At 33.2% G+C, this 22,472-nt stretch overlaps 1 protein-coding gene across 4 annotated transcripts; it reads left to right on the top strand.

The window, feature by feature from the left end:
* The first annotated feature begins 1,101 nt into the window (after positions 1-1,101).
* LOC107017980 (lysine-specific demethylase JMJ25-like) lies at positions 1,102-19,383 on the top strand. Of its 4 annotated transcripts, none has more exons than XM_015218299.2 (13): positions 1,103-2,119; positions 2,215-2,330; positions 2,635-2,734; positions 2,831-2,972; positions 3,331-3,394; positions 3,514-4,309; positions 6,150-6,479; positions 6,900-7,463; positions 10,323-10,395; positions 10,497-10,582; positions 17,689-17,808; positions 18,281-18,342; positions 18,972-19,383. In XM_015218299.2, the coding sequence occupies exons 1-13, from the start codon at positions 1,346-1,348 to the stop codon at positions 19,045-19,047; spliced, it is 3,303 nt and encodes a 1,100-aa protein (XP_015073785.1). In that variant the 5' UTR covers positions 1,103-1,345; the 3' UTR covers positions 19,048-19,383. The 4 variants fall into 4 exon arrangements, with proteins under 4 accessions (XP_027772208.1, XP_027772209.1, XP_015073785.1 ...); XM_015218298.2 differs by having other exon boundaries at positions 1,104-2,119; positions 3,478-4,309; XM_027916407.1 differs by lacking the exon at positions 18,281-18,342 and having other exon boundaries at positions 1,102-2,119; positions 3,478-4,309.
* Positions 19,384-22,472: the final 3,089 nt, after the last annotated feature.

Raw genomic sequence — 22,472 nt, 5'->3', positions numbered from 1 at the left:
TTACTTGAGCCTTCACCAAATGATCGATTACCATCCATCAACAATTGTTGAAATGATAGTTGAACAATCGATTCTACAAAATGTGGTTGATTGGCCATGGTAAAGCGATAATTTTGAGCCAATAAATTCATGTGATGACCACTAACTTGAAATACAACATTTTGATTTTTTTTATTTGGTCTTTACATACATCTCCAAAACATTTATATTAATCTTATCCGCAAATTTTCTCATGCAACAATAGTTAGTTGAGGTAGACATGCTAATAATTGTTCTAGTACATTCTATATACCTAAATCTATTTACATTTGTAATTATTTCGCCACACTAATAGAAAGCAACCATCACATTATGTTCAAAGCTCGTCATCTTTATCCTACACACAAAAACAAGGTTTTTTTTAAAAATAATGTTAATAAATTAGAAAAAATTATTTTAAAGCTATAATAAGATAAAAACTTAAAATAAGATAAACTTGACTTATTTAATTCATACATGATGAAGTTTTATGAATATTATTTTAACAATGGGCCACACAAGTAAAAGTTTTGCTGAATTATGTTGGAACATGTAAAATATTATAACAACATTTATTTATAATCACTTTGGTTGGTTTGAAAAATGGAGGAATATGACTTTAACTAAAGTTGCAGGAGTCGAAGGTCCGTGATTGGATTCTTAAAAAATATCACTCATAGTAATATTTTTGGTGTAAAACGTTACTGTTACTATGAGTAACGTTTTACAGTTACATGATTTGACCCCACATATGCAGGATTGATTTAGTGGCCCGTGATTGGATTCTCAATAAACGTACTCGTGAATAACGTTTTACAAATATTACTTATAGTTACGTTATTCATTTGTTGAATCTTTAAAATAAAAATACCGTAAAATGTTACTCAAAATATTTTTATACTAATCTTATTAAAAAATAAAAATATATTATTTTGATAAATTAATTTAAATAATAACTTAATTTGTAAAAAAAATGAATAGAAGTATAATTTGGAAAACCGTCAAAAATAAGATGTGATTAGTGGGTGCGTCAGCAGAGACATGTAATAGAAATCAGAATATAGAGTGCAAGTCGAAAACAAAAAGGAAGCCGAATATAGCACAGGTATCAAGGATATGAAGAGCACGCACTTGTCAGACGAAATCGTGTGTAAGGCGGGACTTTTCGAAACTTTCCCCCCTAAATATATCCATCCACCCACAAGTTTTTTTTTAACTCTTACCAAAACCCTAACCCCCAATCCACTGCTTTAACCCCAAACACATAACACTCTACTTACTTCTTTTTTTCTTTCTGTGGGGAGCCAAAACGTCTATTTCGGGTATTATGGAGGAAACTATTCAGAACAAGGTAAAGTTTGATTCTTTAGAGGAAACGGAGGATGATATTCAGGTAAAGTTTGAAACTTTGGAAGAAACTGTAGAATCTATGGAGGAAACTGTTGAGGTAAAGCTTGAATCTTTGGAGGATCTTAAAGTAGAAGAAGAAGAAGAAGAAGGGATGGTTTTGACTGAGGTTGTTAAACCAAAAAAGAAAAGGGGGAGACCACCCAACAAAAATAAGGGAAAACTAAAATTGGAGGAAGACACAGGAAAAGAGACTTGTATTAAGAAAAACACGAATCTTGGTAGGAAAAAGAATCATGTTCAAAAAAAGAATCATGTCAATGAAAAAGAAGACGAAATTGATAGTATGAGAGAAGAGGAAAAAAATGATTTTGATAGAGTCAGTGCTACTCATAGGCCAGTGAGGTCGTCACGTAAAAAAGCTATTGAGAAGATAACTGAATTTTCTCTGCAAATGAATGAATGGGATGAAGAAGATCTTAGTGCTCATAAGAAAAGAAGGGGTCAAGGCAGGAAGAGTGGCGTCAAAACAGAAGAAGGAAATGCAGATAGTGGTCAGAAAATTGCAAGTAAAAAACGTGGAATAATGAGTTTGAAAGTGAATGGTGGAGATTCTAATAGTAAAGAGGAGGAGGGTAATGGGAGTAAAAAACATAGGGCTGAGGAACAAGACAAAGTGGAAAGATCAGAGTCTGCAAGGCAAATCAAAGATAATGCATCAAATCCCCGTGCTAGAAAGAGGAAGGATGAGAATGTAAATAAATCTTGCTTTATTTGAAAATTTCATCATTTGATTTGTTCTTTACTAATCCCAAATGTCCTTCATTCTGAAATTCAAAACATGCGCAGGGTAATGAGATTCTATCAAATATGTGTCATCAGTGCCAGAGGAATGACAAAGGAAGGGTTGTTCGCTGCACCAGCTGTAAAACAAAGCGATACTGCATTCCTTGCATAACCACATGGTACCAGAAACTTTTATTTGGTTGTGTTTGTTTGTTCGAATAACTTACATGAGATTTTAATTGTAACTTGGACTTGTAAAGACATAATACTCTGCTTCTTCTGGCTTTATTTGAGCAGTTGGTCTCTTGATGATTTATTTCTATTGTCACAACTGATATGATGCCAACCATGATGAACATTTTAACAACTCAAAGTGTTATATGTTTAATCTATTTTGTTTAATATTGTCAACTTCAACACAAGTTGATCATTCAATCATGTAGTTTTTCTCACGAGTGCATTTTCCTTTATGATCAATAATAGGTACCCTGGAATGCCCGAGGAGGCTTTTGCAGAGTCTTGTCCTGTTTGTCGTCAAAACTGTAATTGCAAAGCATGCTTGCGTTTGGATGGGCCAATAAGGGTTGGGCTCTTTTGCTGTCCCACTATAATTAAGTTACAGTCTTATTTTGCAAGTTATTACTATGTGATATGCTCTTATGTTGAATCTTTTTTGCAGGCTTTGAAGGATTCACAATGTCAGATTAGCGAAGAAGAAAAGTTTGAACATTCAAAATTCATTTTGCAAATACTTTTGCCTTTCTTGAGAAGATTTAATGCAGAGCAAGTGATGGAGAAGGAGATTGAAGCTAAGACTCGAGGTTCTATTATCTTGTTTTGAATTGATGCCACATCAATTGTTTATGTTTTTCAATTGATATGCCATATTCTTTTCATGTGCGCAAGGGCAACTGTAAGTGTGCATTTTAAGATCTGGTTAGGTAATGTCTATTGCGCAGTTAGAAAAGATAACAACATAGCCATTTTCCATATATCTGCAGTGTTGGGTTTGAATTGTCAAACAAGGAATGTCTATATGTATTAGCTATTTCTCAGATAAGAAAACATAGTTTCATGTAGTAGGTAGGGAGATACCAGCTTCTTCCAGGAAAAACTGTATGCCTATTGCATCTTCACTTGCTACCTGTTGTAACTAGAATTTCTTTTACATCTGAGCAGGGCCATCAGTGTCAGAGTTAGTGCTGAAGAAGGCGAAGTGTCAGAAGAATGAGCGGATGTACTGGTGAGCATGAAGAGCCTCTTCTTTCCATGCAAGTCCTTTAGAATAATGTTCATATTAGCTAAATTGGGCAATGTTTTGTGCAGTAACAACTGCAAAACATCCATTTTTGATTTTCACAGGAACTGTTCTAGCTGTTCCTATGATCTATGCCTTACTTGTTGCCGGGAGCTTAGAGATGGTCACCTTAAGGGAGGCGATGAAGAAGTCATTGTGGAATTCGTTGACAAGGGGGTTGATTATTTGCATGGTGATGTGAGGCCTGGTTCTTCATCAGATACCCGAACTTCAAGAAGGTCTAAATCTTCCAAGAAGATGGTTGAAAATGATTCGGTGGATGATGCCAGGCTTGCATTTGAAATGGAGCCTGGGGATAATGGAGGGCATCTGCAAGATAATTCTGGTGGTCCTGCTGGTGAATGGAAATCCAATGAAGATGGTAGCATCCCTTGTCCACCACAGAAGTTTGGTGGTTGTGGTAAGGGAAATTTAGATCTGAAGTGCCTGCTCAACAAGACAGAAGGTCTCTCTGAGTTGTTGGCAAGAGCTGAAGATATTGCCAAAAGATTTGAATTGGAATACATGCCTGAAATTTCTCAGGGACCATGCTGCTGTAGGAATTCGGTAAATGAAGATGATATTCAGAAAAGCAAAATGTGTAAAACAGTATCTCGTGACGGGTGTGATGACAACTATTTATACTGTCCAGCAGCTAAAGATCTTCAGCAGGAGGATTTGAAGCATTTCCAATGTCACTGGCTGAAAGGTGAGCCTGTGATTGTCCGCAATGTGCTTGAGACTGCGTCAGGGTTAAGCTGGGAGCCCATGGTTATGTGGCGAGCCTGTCGTCAGATAAAGAACTTAAACCACCCTCTTCTTTTGGATGTCGTTGCTATCAATTGCTTAGATTGGTGTGAGGTGAGTTTTAATACCTGCGAGTCGCACATTCATTGACATTTTCTCCTTTTCAAGTAATTCTACTTGTCTTGGTAATCCTTAGTTTTATTTACCATTTTGGCCTTCTTTCTAAAGCCATCAGTTGTGGATTTTTGTTCTTTGTTTGTTGAGACAATTAAACATTGCAGCTAAAATTTAACAAAATTTTACTTTCAGAATAATATCAAATATTTATTCTATCAGTACAGTACAACAGTTCTTTTTAAAAATCTTGCTTAGACTTTATATTTTTTTTTGAAACTGGTAACTTCTTAGACTTTATATAGTAACAGACTGAAGTACCTATCAGTTTAAAGTTTATATCAATATCTAAGAACATAATGCTTAATACAATATGTATTACTATGATTTCAACCCTGTTAGTGTGTTTAGGTTAAAGCAACTTAATGGTTGTGATTTGTAGAGTGGGAGTAGGTTCCAAGTATATATTTGGATGTGCTCCTATTGGATTATTTATCCTTTCTTAGTTACTTACCTTATTATTGATAAGCTACTTTCACTCTATTTTGTTTTTGTTGAACTAGTTTCAAAAAAAAATTAATCGAGTACCTAATTCTACTAATTGAGGATAATGTTGCTTTTATCTGATATGTTCTTTTAAGTGCTGTGTAAATCAATAGACTGATTCATTTACATTGTCAGCCGGAGTATTGTTTAGAAGAATAACTTGATTAATGTTTGTAATAATATCAGAAAATCTTTTTTTTCATTTCAAGTCTTGTGGAAAACCCCTCTAGACACATATATATGTTACCTTACAAGTGATCTACAAATAATTAAGGATGTTTGCGGTCAGATAATAAAAATCATGGCTCTTTGAGTAGAAGTGAAATCAAATTGAAACATTAATTTGTAAAATACATTTTGCTATGTAGTGCACAGCTAGCAGCAATCTCAACAATTTCAGACTAAGAAGTGAAGCAGTGTGAACAATTGTTAGACCAATGCTTTATCTTTTACCATTTGTTGTTAGGAAATGGACAACTGTGTCGGTTCATGCGTATTTTTGTGTTTATATTTTTTGTGTGCGGCATGTGTTTTTTTTTTCATTTTATTTATATATTTTTATCATTTAATTCTTGTATTTTGAAATCAACCCAAAGTATTCATGTCTCCTTTTTCTAGAAATAATAGCTCAATGCGATTTCTCATAGACCATGTGGAATTTCAGGTTTACTGGAGCCAGTGATGTTCAATGTTTTAACAATGTTTTCTTTCTCGTTTTTTATTTCATTTTATTTGTGTTATTATCTTTTAATTCTTGTAGTTTGACAAATTCATGTCACCTTCTCTTGAAAATAATAGCTTAATGTGATTGCCCAAAGACCATGTAGAATTTCAGGTTTACTGGAGCCAGTGATGTTCAATGTTTTAACAATGTTTTTCTTTCTTGTTTTTTGTTTCATTTTATTTGTGTTATTATCTTTTAATTCTTGTATTTTGACATCAACGCAAACAATTCATGTCACCTTTTCTTGAAAATAATAGCTCAATATGATTTCCCGAAGACCATGTAGAATTTCAGGTATACTGGAGCCAGTGATATGTTTTAACAATGTTTTTCTTTCTCGTTTTTTGTTTCATTTTATCTGTGTTTTTATCTTTTAAGTCTTGTATTTTGACATCAACCCGAACTATTCATGTCACCTTTTCTTGATTATAAATAATAGCCCAAAGACCAATGTTAAATGTTTTTTACAGTGATTTTCTTTCTCCATTTTAGTTTCTGACGTTAGTTATTTGCTGTTAAGTGATATTCTAGTTGTGATGGATAATTTTGTTATTTCTTGGATGACTACAGGTAGAAGTTAACATCCATCAGTTTTTTAAGGGATATTTGGAAGGTCGAACTGATAGTGCTGGTTGGCCCCAGATTCTGAAGTTGAAAGATTGGCCTCCATCTGATTTATTCGATGAGCGATTACCTCGTCATGGCGCTGAGTTTGTTAGATGCTTGCCTTTTCAGGAGTACACAAATCCACAAAATGGATTCCTAAATCTTGCTGTCAAACTGCCACCCAATTCGTTGAAGCCTGACATGGGACCAAAGACATATATTGCTTATGGAGTTCGACAGGAGCTAGGGCGTGGAGACTCTGTGACTAAGCTGCATTGTGATATGTCTGATGCGGTATACCTTGTTTTTATCCATTCTTTTGTGATGCATATTATTTTCTATTTTGTTTTGCATACTGTTCTCCCTTGGGTACAGTTGGGATATTTCTTGAAGAATGTGGACATTCATGCCATGCAGTTTATTTGCAACTCTGTAACTGCGATTTCATTAAGCTAATAGAAGCCGGCAAGCTGGTTCTACATGTCTCCCTGTCAAAAAAGAAAAAGAAAAATGGAAGTCCTTAACATGTAATGAACTGTTGATTATTGTGTTCACCAATAAAAGATGGATTTCTTAAGTTGTTTGGTTTCCCCTGTTTATGAAGTCCTGAACATGTAATGAACTGTTGATTATTGTGTTCACCAATAAAAGATGGATTTCTTAAGTTGTTTGGTTTCCCCTGTTAAATTTATCTTCTTCAAAAATGTTTTGTAGGTGAATGTGTTGACACATACTCAAGCAATAAACCTGACGCCTGAGCAGCTTTCAGTAATGGAAAAAATGAAAAAAAAACATGCTGAACAAGATAAAACTGAACTTCAGATGGCTGAGGGCGAGAAAAAATGCAAAAATGAAGCATCATCTGAGTTGATTGATGACTACTGTGTGCACAGTGACAGAAGTAGCAGAAGAGATGAAGAAAAAACTGAACATTCTGAAGTTCAAAGCTTGAGTTTTGAACCAGATTGTGGCAATCCTTCAATAATTCCATCTGCTTCTTGTGTCGAACCAGAGGGAGATACTGATGCTGATTTGGTAATAAATGGTGCAATCAATTCTACTAGCTATAGTGAAGCAAGTGGAGGAATTAGAATTGATAATGATAAAAATGACGAGTGCAAAGATGACCCCGTGTTTGAAAAAAATGAAGTATCTGAGGATATGGATGGCGGTGCACTGTGGGACATCTTTAGAAGGCAAGATGTTGCTAAGTTGGAGGAATATCTTTTGAAGCACTTCAAGGAATTCAGACATATCTACTGTTGCCCGGTCCCACAGGTATTAATAAAACTTGCTATGGTTTTTACTTCGACAAGTGCAAGGTGGTTTATAAATTATATACGTGTGTGTGTGTGTGTGTATAAAAATTGGGGTGGGGGTAATCCTGTATTGTTTGTTCACATGTACCAGAACTCTGCAACTTGACTTTGAGATATTAACGATTACCTGTAGTTAGATGAAAAGATCCTAAATATTATGCAGTTTCAGCAAGAAAGCCAAAGAGTTGGAGACTAAGTTCCTTATTAATGTGCTGAAAATATTCTTTCAGATACCTAATACTCCTAAATATCTATATTTGACTTGGCATGAAATTTAAGAAAGAAAAAAGAAGTCTATTGAATCTTGTGGTCTTAACCTAAAGATGTGTAAAATGTATCAAAGTGTCCTTTAATCTTGTAGTGTTAAACATGTCATGTGGAAAATTAGAACTGAGTTGCCAAAAAAGGAATGAAACATTATTTTTGTGTCGCATGGAAAAGGAAAGTAAGACAATCAAATTAAAACAAAGGGAGTTAGAGAGTGCAACAACCAACCGCCCAGACATGCCCCTTGTTATCACCTTTTTAACTGATTCATTATGTTATTTACCTGTACATGACATTGAACTACAATAACTTTTTTTTTTTGTTTATGCAACTTAGTAGTCTGGTAAGGGATCAGTTGGAAACCACCTCTCTACCTCTAAGGTAGAAGTAAGGTCTATGAACATTCTACCCTCCCTAGACTCCACTTTGTAGGATTTTACTTGGTATGTTGTTTTTGCAGCTTAGTAGTTTGCTTGCTCACCTTGGAGACAACATCCTATCATTTTACATCATGTGATGTTACATTTTGGGCAAGGTTTTCCAATACGGGACATCAATTTTTCTAAGATGAGACCATAATTCCAAGTCTTCCAATTTGTCTTTTAATTCTTTATAAGAGGGGGTGGGATGATTTTGGAACTCAATCATTCAAAGTTTGGACGAGGAAACAATTTATGACATTGTTTTGATATTGGAATTTCTCAATGTGAAGTTTGGTTTTAGCCTTTATACATTTATGATGAAAATACTTTTAGCTGATCTTGATTCTTGGCTTTGTAGTAAGTGTAGATTCTTTCACGATTAAAAAAGAAAAGAGAATGTGTATCATTTCATTTTTTCCAAGGTTAAAATTTATTAATTGCCTTTTTTTTTGGTTGATTTAAAAAAAAGTCAAAAACTTCAACTTTAATTGCCTTTGTCTGGGTCATGTATGCTTAAATATGTTTATCTAAAAAAATGCTTTAATATAATTTCAGGAGGGATCCTATGATGTGATGTAATGGTCGATGAAGTGGGTACTAACCTTTGGGATTGGGGTTCAAATTTTAGTGGAGACAAACCATTAGAAGGTTTCTTCTCATTTGCTTAAGTATCGGTGGTTTAGAATGACTCAGTATGTGTTAGTGGGTGGTCGTAGGTACTCAATGGAATAATTGAGGTATGCTAAAGGTTGCTCAACACCACAATTGTTAACAAAACAATTATAGGACTTCAAAAGGAAGTGTTTGGCTCTATTTTTCATTTGTTGTACATAGTTTATTAGCTGAAATAGAAGACATCTTTGATGTTCTAGAATCTAGATTGCTTTGCAACTTATATAGTTTTGAGCTTTTGATAGATTGTAATACTCTTGAAGGGGAACTACACTTTTGTTTGTATGTATTTATTAATTTTTTAAAAACAAATCATATTGAGTGTAATTTCACAAGCCAGGTCTAGGTAGGATATAGTGTACACTTACCTTACCACTATGTCATAGAGATAGAGAGTTTGTTTCTTATAGACCCTTAACTTGAAATAAAACAAGTCCAAGAATCTAACAAAGTGGTAGTAAAATCAGAGCAGTAATACTTACATAATAATGTGCAATTCGAGCAACTCATAATACATAATACATAATAGAAAGAATAGTAATTCAAACAAATTAATGCTTAACCGAAGCACAAAAACATAGAAAGTATGAGAATAGTGCTAATACCATCGATAAGAAAGAAGATCTAAGTACTACCACCAATTCTATCCTATAGGTAAGCGTGCAAGCAAGAGAAACAACTATCATCTTATCTTCTACCATGACTTGCGACCTCCAAACCCTCTTATCCAAATGTTATATCCTTTGTAAGCTCCAGATGTGTCATTTCCTGTCTGATCTATCGCCCCAGTGCTTCTTTGGCCTGCCTCTATCTCTCTCGATGCCCGCTATTGCCAACCTCTCAACACCTCCTCATTGGGGCATCTACACTTCTCTTCGCATGGGTAAATCAGCTCAAGCTTGGTCCTCTCATTTTATCCATCACTGAGGCCTCACCTACCTTGTCTTAATATTTTCATTTCTAATCTTATGTCACTTAATGTGCCCATACACCCACTCCAACATTCTCATCTCCGCAACTTTCATCTTTGGACATGTGAGTTATTGACCAATCAACACTCGGTTCCATACAACATAGTTGTTCTTACCACCACTCTTTAAAATTCTCTTTTAAGTTTTTTTTTTTTTTTTTTTTTTTTGGGGGGGTGGGGGACCACAATTAGTAAAAAAATAAAACATGCTTATACATAATTACATAATTCTTTATGCTTATTGTTTTGTTATGTTTGGGCCTTGGAACAACGATAGAGTTATTTTCATGTGACCTTAGGTCATTGTTTCGAGCCGTGTAAGTAGCCACGAATTCTTGCATTAGGTAGATTGTCTACATCACACTCTTCGTACCCTTTTTCAGACGCTGCTAATGCTAAAGACTTTGTGCACTGATCTCACTTCTTTTTTTAGAAAATGTTTTGCTATGTTTCCTATAACTGCCATTTTTTTGGTTTTGTAATGTAGGTTATTCACCCTATACATGATCAAACATTTTACTTGACTGAGGATCACAAAAGGAAGCTTAAGGAAGAGTATGGTTAGTGTTCACATATGAGCTCTTAAGTTTTCACTATTCAATAGTTTAAACTCTTTACTTGTTCCTTCTGACAGTTTTTATATTTATTATGTATTTTTCAGGAGTTGAGCCATGGACCTTTGTTCAAAAATTGGGAGATGCAGTTTTTATACCTGCGGGTTGTCCTCATCAAGTTAGAAACTTGAAGGTGCAGTTACTCACCAACTCTCTCTCTCTCTCTCACACACACACACACATATTCTTCTCTTGATTTAAGACTTCTAGTTAATATTTGAAGCTATACCAACATAAATGTTATGCAATCCCTAGAGGTTGTGAAGGTCTGAATGATAAATTATCATGTGTAAATACTAATGTATCCTTGGTATGTATTAGGATGAACTGTTGCGATGGTATATTCAATTATTTGATTAAATTATAGTGTGCAGGAGAACTCATTAAAACATCTTTAGGACTTAGTTGTGTCTATTTGCAAACAGGCTGTGAGCTATATAATTGAGACATCTTGCAAGTTGATGTAGGTTAATTTGGTACTTATTGAAATACTGTTAAAGATTATCAGTGTAGGCTGATTTATGCTTGGTTTTAATCAACAATTCAGGATCCTAAAATCGAGAACCAAATTGAATATCAAAGTTCTAAAGAAATTAATATTGAACCGAAGAACTAAAGTGATATGGTCTGGTCCGGTTTTTCAGTTTTTAGCCCACCACATACTAATAACGCTAAGTAGCCAACCCACCAAATTTCCTCTGCTTAGCATGTTGCATTTATTCTATAATCAGAAGTATAGAAATGTTAACATTCATTTTGGAATGGACTAATAAAGAAATAATACCATATAAATTGCAATGGCAGAAGTACTATTCGGTCATAGTTTTGAGAACATGGCTCAAACCTATGACCTAGGTCACAAGTCTCTCAAACTGTCACTTGAACTAAGCTCGGGAAGCTTCTATTTTCCAACTATTTTTAGAGCAAACACTTTATATTAATGACTACTAAGATTTGATGCTTTTTATAAAGAAGCAAATTGTTTGGCAAACTCTTTACTTGTTGCAACCTTTTCCTCGTGAAATCAATATATTACTACTTTCATCAAAGAATTTTTTATCACTTCTCATGTCCAGACTTTCATCAAAGAATTTTTTATCACTTCTCATGTCCAGACTTTTGGGAACTTTTTTTTTTGGGTGTTCAAGATAATCTTATATACATTATATTTGTGTATAAAGGGGATCATTGGGGGGAATGGTTCAAGTATTTTATTGAACAATAGGACGGATCTGCAAATTCTTGTTGGGGGCTGGGAGTGGATTATAATTGGTATACTACTAGTGCAGGATCAGCTTGTGCTGCCTATGCATGGTTAATGAGATACATTATTAGGATTACTTTATTCCTCAAATGGACGTTGGAAGTACATTATCGTATAAAGCTAAAGATGTGCTTGTTGTACCTCTAAGGCTCTAACCTTGAGGGGAGAGCCATATCACTTCATTGTTTAGGTTTTCTGATTTTTAATGCTATACAAACTACAAAGGCATAATCAACCTTAAGAAAATGCTTGAGAACAAGGTTTGATTAGATTACCTCTGAGTTGGTACACTTGTACTTCACATTGAAATATCATGGTGCACTTTCTTGCCAAATCTTCTAAAAGAACCGATGAGAAAAAAACTAAATTGGATTGAACTAATTTTGGTTCGATAATGCATCGATGAGGATTTAAAAACCAAAGAACCGAAAGCCCGTCCCTATTATATTAATACTTAACCACCATTTGAAATGTATTGAGAAATAATCACTTATGCTTATAGTGCTTGATTTCAATCTTTCAATGTGACATTCCAACAAAATGTGCTTGAGTTTGAACTCAAGGACAAAATCCTTTAGTTCTTAGTTGTAAAAGCACACATTCAAGTTCTCTTTCCTTGAGTTATTAGCTATAGAATCACAAACCTTGAGTTCTCACTTGTTGAAAAACCCCATAATATAGTTCGAGTTATTAGTCATAGGATTGCGAGCTCCACTATTTTTTCTCGAGTTCTCAATTGTAGGACCATACACTTCCATCTCTTATTTCTTGATCTTTAAGTTATAGAATGCAAACTTTAGAACTCCTCTCGTTGAGTTCTCAATTGTAGAATCATGAATTATCATTTCTTTGTTCAAAGTTTTTATTCTCTATTTGAGAATGAAGTGATCAACCATCTCTTATAGACAAGTATGCCAGTTACTGTGATACTATTGTCTTTCATATACTTTTTACTTACTAACTTTCATATACTTTATAGTAGTTGCTAACTTTCATATACTTTGTTTTTAGTTACTACAATGATATGATTAAAGCTTCAGCCTTCTTGAAGTATTCTTCACAAGAAGTTGGTTTGCTTGGCAATCACTTGATGAGAAGTTTTAACTAAAATTACAATTGTGGACGCCTAGATCTAAAAGCACGTGGATTAGGATGTGACAAAGAAGTAACTTAAGCACACAAGAAGAAGTGTTGGTTTTGGTGTTTAGTTTTGGGATATTTTTGTGTAAGTAATTATGAAGTGGCTAAATATTACTCCCTTTGTCCCAATTTATGTGACATCGCTTGACTTAGTACAAAGTGTAAGAAAGAACATAAGTTCTTTAAAATTTATGGTCTAATGTAATTTGTTTCTAATTAAAGGAAGGAGCTATCTACCGAAGATGTCGGAAAGAATGGGCTTCGGGAAGAAACGATTTAGATGGATAAAATATTGTATTTCAACTATCAAGTTAATTGAGCACTTGTAGGGTTTTTTCAAGGCAAGGTGACCTTTTGTAACCTTTTCTATTTTTAATCACTATGGAGGGGTTGAGTAGTATGATCAAAATATCCAACACCAAAGCTCGGGTGAAAGGTTTTGGTGTTACCAGAGAGGGTAGTGACAATTTGGAGGTGACACACTTACAATATGGCGATGATACCCTAATGTTTTGTGATGTTGATGAACAACAAACTGAAATATCTAAGAGTTATATTGATTCTATTTAAAGGAATGTCTCAACTTCATATCAATTGGAAGAAGAGCTTAGTGTATCTAATAAACGAAGTCACAACTATGAACTGCCTGGTTGCACTATTTAGTGGGGAAATTGGTACTCTGCCAACAATGGCAACATACTTGGTTCTTGGTGGCTAATCCAACTCTATTGACATATGGAATGGTGTGTTGGAGAAGTAGAAAAGAATTGGTTTAGATGGAATACTCAATATTATCCTTGGAAGGTCAGCTCAGTCTTAGATTCCTTGCCAAGTTACATAATGTCCCTGTTCTCAATATCAACAAGAGTTACCAAAGAGACTAGACAATATCTGGGAAAAATTCCTATGGCATGACAACAAGGTGAGGAAAGACTTCCATCTGGTGAAGTGGAAAGTAGTGATAACTAGCAAGCAGGTACGTGGTACGAGGATAAATGACTTGTAGATGTAGAGTTAAGCTCTCAAAATGAAGTGGTTGTGGAAGTTTGCCAATGATAATCAAACGTTGTGGGAAAGGGTAATAAGTGCCAAATATGAGGGGGAAGCTATGCAGATTACCAAAGAAGTGCCTACACCTTATGGAGTGAATTTGGAGATCAATAAGAAGCATGTGGGATGAAGTTAAGAGCAATGCAAAGATCAAATTAGTAGATTCTTGCAATACAAGATTTTGGAAAGATGAATGACATGAAAAAGGAAATCTGGAAGTACGTTTACTTGACATATACAATTTAGTTCTATAACAACAAAATACCTTAATAGAGCTATGGACAAATCCGGAGTGGAGCTTTAATTTCAGAAGACAATTCAATGACTGGAAATTGAAAGAGTGGCAGAATTTTTCAACAATGTGGAAGATTTCTATGGGCTACAGATAGGGGAAGATGTGGTAGAAGGAAAATAACAGAGTGGAATTCAAAGTTAACTCAGCCTATGAGTTGATGCATCAGACAAACCCACAAACACACAGTTGGCCATGGAAACAAATATGGAGAAACAGAATACCTCGTAAAATTTCATGCTTCCTATGGTTGTTGTCCAAAGAAGTTGCTTCGACTCAAGATAACTTGATGAAAAGAGGGATAACCTTATGCTTTATATGTTCCCTTTGTGGGGAGACACTAGTGACAATGAACCATTTGTTCTTACTCTGCAAGTTTACCCAACAACTATGTAGGGTTTATTTGAACCTCGAAGGCATCTCCTAGACCATGCCCAGGAAAGTCTTAGGAGTTTTAAAGAGTTTGGAGGCAGCAAGAGTGATTGCAAAGGATAGAAATGGATGGAGAATTGTTCCCACTAGTGTATGGTATTTGGAAAGAAAGGAACTCAAGGTGTTTTAAGAGCATGGAGAATAATTTCCAGAAGGTCAAGTAAAACTACATTTTATTGTTATGTTTTTGGTGTAATCAATTATACTCCAACGGCACTGTAACTATAATTGATGTCTTAGACTTGTTATAGAATAAACAATGGAAGAGGAGACATTTGTGTTATTGTATTAGTACAACCCGTGTACTATTTTTTGATGTAATACAATATTACCTACTTCAAGAAAAAAGTGACATTCTTTGTAGGACAAACTAAAAAGAAAAACGTGCTACTTAAATCGGGACAAAGGGAGTAATTGGTTTTGAGATGATGGCTATTTTTTAGATAGTAGTGTACCTCCCTTTAAATAAAGCTTCCCCATATTGGACATTTGCTTTTGATGTAGAATAAAGGTAATGGATAAGTGTTGCTTATGCAATGAAGAATTTTCATAGACCAAAGGATGTAACATAAGGGGGAAGTTGTCCAAGTTGCCACTTCTAATATTGCCGTCTCCATATTTGTAGGAACACCTAAAGCTTTAGAATGTACAACCTGCTAATCTAGTAGAACCCATAATTTTTTAGTGAAATATTAAATCATATCTACATTGCCTATGAGGAGCCTTTGTATGTCGAGGAATCCAATGCTAGCTAAATACTTTCCTCAAATGTTCAAATGTAAAATATCACCATTATTCACTTCAATTTCACGAAGAACTTCACATATGATCCTTTAAATTTATATTATAGTGCCAAAATCACTTAACTACCTTTCGTAGTAAGAAGTCTCTAATTTTTACATACGTATCAAGAAATCGTGACATCAGAGCAGTGTTGTATGACTCTTTGGTTATAAATTATATTTTAGTAACTTTTGTGATGCTCAAGTAAAGTTGAAATAGTTTAGTAATGTTTGTGCGATAAAGTTAAAGTTTACTGCACTTCAGTTTCATCATAATTTCTTATTTCATTCACAACCTTTTGGCGTATACTCAAGACATACTTTAAAACGTAATTCACCATCAACTTATCTTACATTATTCATTAAATGGGAATGACAATTAAAACTTTTTTGAAGTAAGATACATTTTTAGAAAATAAAATGACTTGGGAACATTGTGTAAAATTTTCAAACTAAAATTAACCATAGAAAAGGGCTTAAAATGTGATACAATTTTCTTAAAACCCTATTAAAAAAGGTTACTTGTTCAAGTTTTTCAAATCCTTTACCAAACAGATTCACAAATGAGTTAAAAAATGAGAAAATTAAATGAAAACTAAAACGTCAAATAACAATTAGTTGTTTTTATTTACTAAGCATGTGATTGTAAATAGTTCGAATCTAACTGAGACAATTAGTTGTTTTGTTTTGTTTTAAAAGTACTTTTGATAAAATTTGTTTCCTTTTACGTCTCAAAAAATGATTTGTGGATGAAAACTTTTGAACTCTCAAAAGTATATGCAGGACACATGGCTTTTCTGGTTCAGAATTTAGGTTAAGAGGAATTTCTTTTTTATATGTGTTTTTTTAGGAGGATCATTTTTGAAATGTAGGGTTTATTATGACTTTATTCTAAAGAAGAGTAGAGAAATTTACAATTGGATACTATGACTAAATTTTAGAGAAGTGGATAGAAATCTACAATCCCTAGACATTTAATACCACAAATGCACATTTAGAAAATAACAAATGCACATGTGCTATAAGCAAGACACGATTGGTGAAGTTTACTGTTGGTGTTACATTAGTTGTGTCTATTTGTGAAATGTCAAGGATACACTTCGTTTTTTTTTGGAATATTTTGGTTATCTACTCTGACAATTGAAGTTATTTGTTTTGTTAGTTTTCTTGTTTGTAAGTGCTGTGGAGTATCCAACGCTTGTTGCTTTTGAGTGGAGTTTTGAGATGTGCTATATTGATGTTTGTAAAGGAACATATGACGGGAAACAACTATATAGCTTGGCTCAAGCATGATTGTTATAATATGACACCTTTCAACTATTTTTATTGACATTACTTGTTGGGCCTCACATGATATAAAAGCTGATAGTTTATTAGAAGAGTCAGATGAAGGAACATGGTACTATTATCATTTTTCAGTTGATTGTTGGTAATATAAGTGATTTGGTAGTTTTGTATATTTGGTTTGTGTTATATGTCTATTTTTGTTTCAAAACTCCTTGTACATCAACAGTAGTAATGATGTTTATGCAAATCTTTTGGAAAAATATCAGTAAATACATAAGTAAAATAAGTAAAACAGGATATGCAAAAGCTAGTGAGGGAATTCAAATAAAAAAAGTTCAAATTCGTTTGTCTATTTTTTTTTCTGAACTTCGTGTTCATCGACAGAAGAAGTATTGATGTTTATGCCATTGTTATGGGAAGAAATAGTAAATACACAAGTAAAGCAAGATAGGTGAAAGCTAGTGAGGAAATTTAAATTAAAAAAAATTAAATTAGTTTTTTGAAATTGATCTGTGTTTTTACATCATGTCACCTGGTTCAGGATGTTTTAATTTTTCATGTCTATGCGATAGTTGTTTTTAAGTTATATTTTCCGGCATTACGTCTTTTTGGTATGTGCATTTTTTTCTTAATTTGTCTTTATCCATAAAAACATGCCTTTCAATCTTGTTTTAGCCATTTCTGTGCTTTTCACCTTTAACAATGTGGTGCTCTATATTAGTAACATTTATCAATACTCTTTCTAGCTGCATTTGTATTCTTTTCAAAATGCTGGGTATGCTCATCAATTCATTGACAAAGTAGGACTTCTGTTAAGTAGTTTCTGCTGATTGTTTTAATCTTTATCTGAGTGAAATACTTTAATATATTTACTGTCTTCGTCTGGTTGGTAGTATTTACTTCACTATGCTGTTGGATACTTGGACTGACACTGTGTAACAAATTTAAAAACTTGATGTTGACTTAAAAGTACTTCCATCTTTGTGTAACAGTCCTGTATTAAGGTTGCTCTTGACTTTGTGTCTCCTGAAAATCTTCATGAGTGCATCCGTCTGACTGAAGAGTTCCGCACTCTTCCCCAAAATCACAGAGCCAAGGAAGACAAGTTGGAGGTATGTCTAATTGTATAAGGAGTTTGGGTTCTTTGCTTCTATTTGTTCCGGAGTGCTTATAGTTTTTTCTTAAGGGATGATTATGGTAGTTTGGTTTTATGGTCATTGGTGTTTTTTGAAGGGATGATTATAGTAGATTGGCTTTCTTTAGCTTTCTAGAATTTGGATGTTTTATACTGTTAAAAAGTGACAATGAGTTGAATCCTGCATTTGAGGAGAAGGTTTGAACCAGATGAATATAGCAGTAATCTTATCATTAATTGTGTGTTGACATATGGCCATATTTTAATTATGAGAACTGTTTTGATCTGTTTTTATTTGTTCATGTGGGATGTCTTTGGATAGTAAGTTACTTGGCTTATTGGTCTATGAGTAGCATTTCTTTTCTCAAAAAAATGTGGATCGTTCTTTTGAATATTTTGCATTTTTTTTTTGTGTTGAGGTTTTCTTGGTTGTTGCTTAATTGTGACAGGTTAAGAAAATGAGCATTTGTGCAGTGAGAGACGCGGTAGTTGAATTGGAAAAACTTTCAAAGTAGGTCTCATCAACTCCAGCTTCTCGCTGTCTCTGTTCACCTCTAATAACCCTGTTTCTGTGAACTTTTCCCATATTTTGTGGTTCGGTACTTCTCATTATTTTTCTATAGTAAAGTAATCTACATGTAAATATTATTTCTTGGTGGTGAAATATTCAAGTATGGGCTGGCCGACCATCCAGCAGCTGGATAGTTTCTCAAGTGAGTTCATATCATGAAATCAAATGCCCTGTCAACCACATTCCGATTTCTAAGCTAAATCTAGGCTCTGTTCTTTGTTATTCATCATGTCTTTAAACTTTCGTCGGAAGAACTATATCTTCAGTTTCACGGGTATAACTGTGGAGTTTTAGTTCTTGCTCACAGAATAAAAAATGTTGTCTTGCTTCCAAGCTATAACTTTTAGATTTCAATGATCATTAACTGTGACAATTAGTGGCAGAGCTAGGAATTTTACCGAAGTGTCACAATATTAAGAAAGTAGACACAAGTGGAAAATAAGATAAGTTGACATTGTATAAAGACTTAAAACTAAACATAGCGAATTACTGTAATCTTCCCTGTAGGTATCGTATTTTTGTGTAGATATCATGGTGCATGATGACTAATTTTGTACCTTGATTTATAGGGAATCAACTGGCAATAATGAGAAAAGAAGGCATACAGTTATGGATGACGATAGAGAACATTCAGGAGATGATTAGAATGGGATTCACCAGGATTTTGAAGAGACAAAGATTCAGCAGAACATTTCAGTAGCTCAAAGGAGGATTTTGAAATGAATTGACAAAGGCTCTAATTGTGAAGTCACTTTTTGGATTTTGAATGAATATATAGGATTATCCAAGTTTTTGGCTGTATTCTATATCATTTTTTGTTCAGTTTCTGGGGCCATTTCTGTGCATCTTTTTGTCTAGCTGGTACATGGATGGTAACACAAATAGTGTAAGCTTGATGTTCACTGACTTAATACCTCCTTCAATGTAATATATAATGTCATTCATTACTCTTTTAGTAGCGTGCTCTTTGAAACGGGTTGAGTAGACGTCTATCCCCTTTGACTATTGCTGCGTTCGTTTCAGGTAGAGCGGAACACTTGGTGGTATACATATATGATTGGAAATATCTGGGATACTGGGGGTGTGAACTTGAATTGTTTTGCTATTGATTTAATGGTTTTATGAAGGCTTATGTGATTGTGGTAAAATTTTTTTTTACATGTAATGGTAAGCATGGTTTGATTTATGAAAATGTCATATCACTTGCTGTTTAGGCCAAGGTTGTCGTTTTGTGGATAGCGCGATTAAGAAAATATTTATTAAATAGTAATATAATTTTTTTAAACCATAACAAAGTTTTTTGTCGGGTACAATTCAGGGATTTATACAATTAAAAATTCTGATTTATACAACTCAGGGAGTTACACAAATTTTGAGCGAATTTACAAATTAAACAAATAACAAGATTTAAAGATATTATGGTTGGGAGTCACAATTTTCCAAAGTTCTATAGCATTTTAATATTTTGTTCCCTGCCCAAAGAATTTTATGATCAAAAGGTTGTTGCATACTTGCATTCTTCATTTATGGTTCTTGTTCAATTCAGATGAATTTTGATTCAAGATCAGATGCATTTTCGGTAAAACTCATCGATGCAGAAAGTGAAACTTCACTTTTTTTGGAATTTGATTGAAATTTCTCGTCGAGGTTTAAAGATTTGAAAATTATATTAAAGTTATGAATTCAACAATTGTTATCTAGAACATACATAATATTTCGAAAACATAAACTTATTTAAATAGTACTTTAGTGTCTAAATTCAATAATAATATTTTATTTGAATATAGACCCACTTATAATACATATTGTAGATAAGGAGTAGACATAAATATCGAAAAATTGAATCGAATCAAATTAATTTGGCTCTTCGATTTATCGCAATGATGTCGATCGGTGTTGTTTTTCAAAAGTTTGATTCTTCTGTTCGGACTCGATATAAGGGTCTTAGAACTTTGGTGCATCAAAGAATCGAATTTTTATTAGAAAATGTATATATCTAGATCTATATCTATCTATCTTTACTACCTTAAAAATATGAACTCTCAAACTTAAATGTTAAATTACTATAATACCTTAATTAAAAATATTCAATTTATTTTATTTATCATATTATATTAAAAATAAGTACCTTTTCACATTAGGTTGTGACTTTTTCAATGAGTTGTGACTTTTTTGAGGGGTTGCGTCATTTTAGATGAGTTTGACTTATTTTTGAAGGGTTGTGCATTTTCTGATGAGTTGTGACTTTTTCAAAGGATAGTGCATTTTCTGATTTATGACTTTTTCGATGAGCAATGACTTTTCTTAGGTAGTGACTTTTCTGTTAAGATACCTATTCATATTACTATTTCATAATTACATATAGAGGGATTTCCTCTCACTTTAGTCTACATGTTTTGCTCTTCTTAAAACTTTTAGGATGTTATTTGCAACAGTTGATTAAGTTTAAAATTCAACTAAATTCAAGATAACACATTAGAAAGAATTAGTGAATACGTTGTAGAAAATCATTCATTAATTCACACTCATATTTTTCTTTTTCATCGGATACATACTTCAGTATCATCTATATCCTTTTTAAATATTAATATCCTTTTAATTAAGGAATAATGCACAAGTACCCCTCAACCTATGCCCGAAATCCCAGAGACACACTTATACTATACTAAGGTCCTATTACCGCCCTGAACTTATTTTATTAATAATTTTTTACCCCTTTTCTGCCTACGTGACACTATCTTGTGGTCCAACGTTGGTTGACTTTTTTTTTTCAAGTTAGTGTCACGTAGGACGAAAAGGGGTAGCAAATTACTTATAAAATAAGTTCAGGGGGTAATAGGATCTTAGTATAGTATAAGTGTGTCTCTAGGATTTCGGGCATAGGTTGAGGGGGTACTTGTGCATTTTTCCTTTAATTACCGTACATATTTAATTTATTAAAGAAAGGACTTATTTACTACGAATAGTTACAACAATTTCAACCTTTAGATTTCTTCGGTCATAAATCACCACCATTCACTTCTTATAAATTCTATTTTTTTTCTTTGATAACTTGACATAGTTTAAAATTTTCATAAATGATTCATTCGCAATCTACTAATATGATTTGCCGAAGTTCTTGTAAAATTTAGTTTTGACTCTCTATTAAATAAGAAAAAACCCCAGAGAAATGTGCAATTAATTGTGAACTTTGTTTCACACAAAAAACTTTAATATATGGTGCTCGAAAAGTTTCATTTCTTTTTCTTGTTTTGTTTCTTCAACTAATTTTTTTTATATTTTTATTCGAGAGAAAATTTAATAATTAGTGTTCACATGATAAGTGTACTGTGATGACTACACACATTGCAGATTATTTTTCTAATAAAATTAATAGATTAAGTTGTGGTAGAAACAATAACAATAAACAAATACAAAAAAAAACACATGATCTTTGTTTTTTCATTTTTTATTCTTTTACCCTCAAGCGAAAGAGTTTCTTGCTAATCTTTCTAAAATAGCGGACATCAACGCAGTCTATTGAAATGTTAAGTCCACTATTTTAAAAATAGATTTCTGCTTTTACTTATAATATGATAATATAACCATGATAATTAATAGAGTAGCTTTTAACAGATATATATGTAAGTAAAACTGAACGAAGAAAGTAAAGTGTTAGTGACAAGAGATTTCAATCAAATGGAGCACTAGAGTGAATATATAGCATGACCATATATTTTCGTCTTCCTTCTTCATTGGCTATGAATTATGTTCCATTTATTTTTTCTAATTTTTCTATATGTATATTGAGTATAATTTTTTTTTACGAATTTTTTGTTATTTTGTGTTCATTTTACTCTAAGAAAAGTTATGTCGCAACTTGCAAGATATATTTTTTGTTAGCTATATAAAATCAGATAACAAAGTAATGATTGATCATAAAATTATCTTAGAATCAAATTAAAGATTTTATAATTTATACTTTACATTTTATTTACATTTTATTCATTATATATAAAGTTTAATCTTTTATATCATGATACAACTTCCATAATATAGTAAATACTTGATACTTTCACTAGACAACAACT

Source organism: Solanum pennellii, chromosome 4, assembly GCF_001406875.1.
Source record: "Solanum pennellii chromosome 4, SPENNV200".
In the NCBI taxonomy this organism is placed as follows: domain Eukaryota; kingdom Viridiplantae; phylum Streptophyta; class Magnoliopsida; order Solanales; family Solanaceae; genus Solanum; species Solanum pennellii.
The sequence above is the reverse complement of the archived record's forward strand: the minus strand, read 5'-3'. Positions and strand labels throughout refer to the sequence as shown.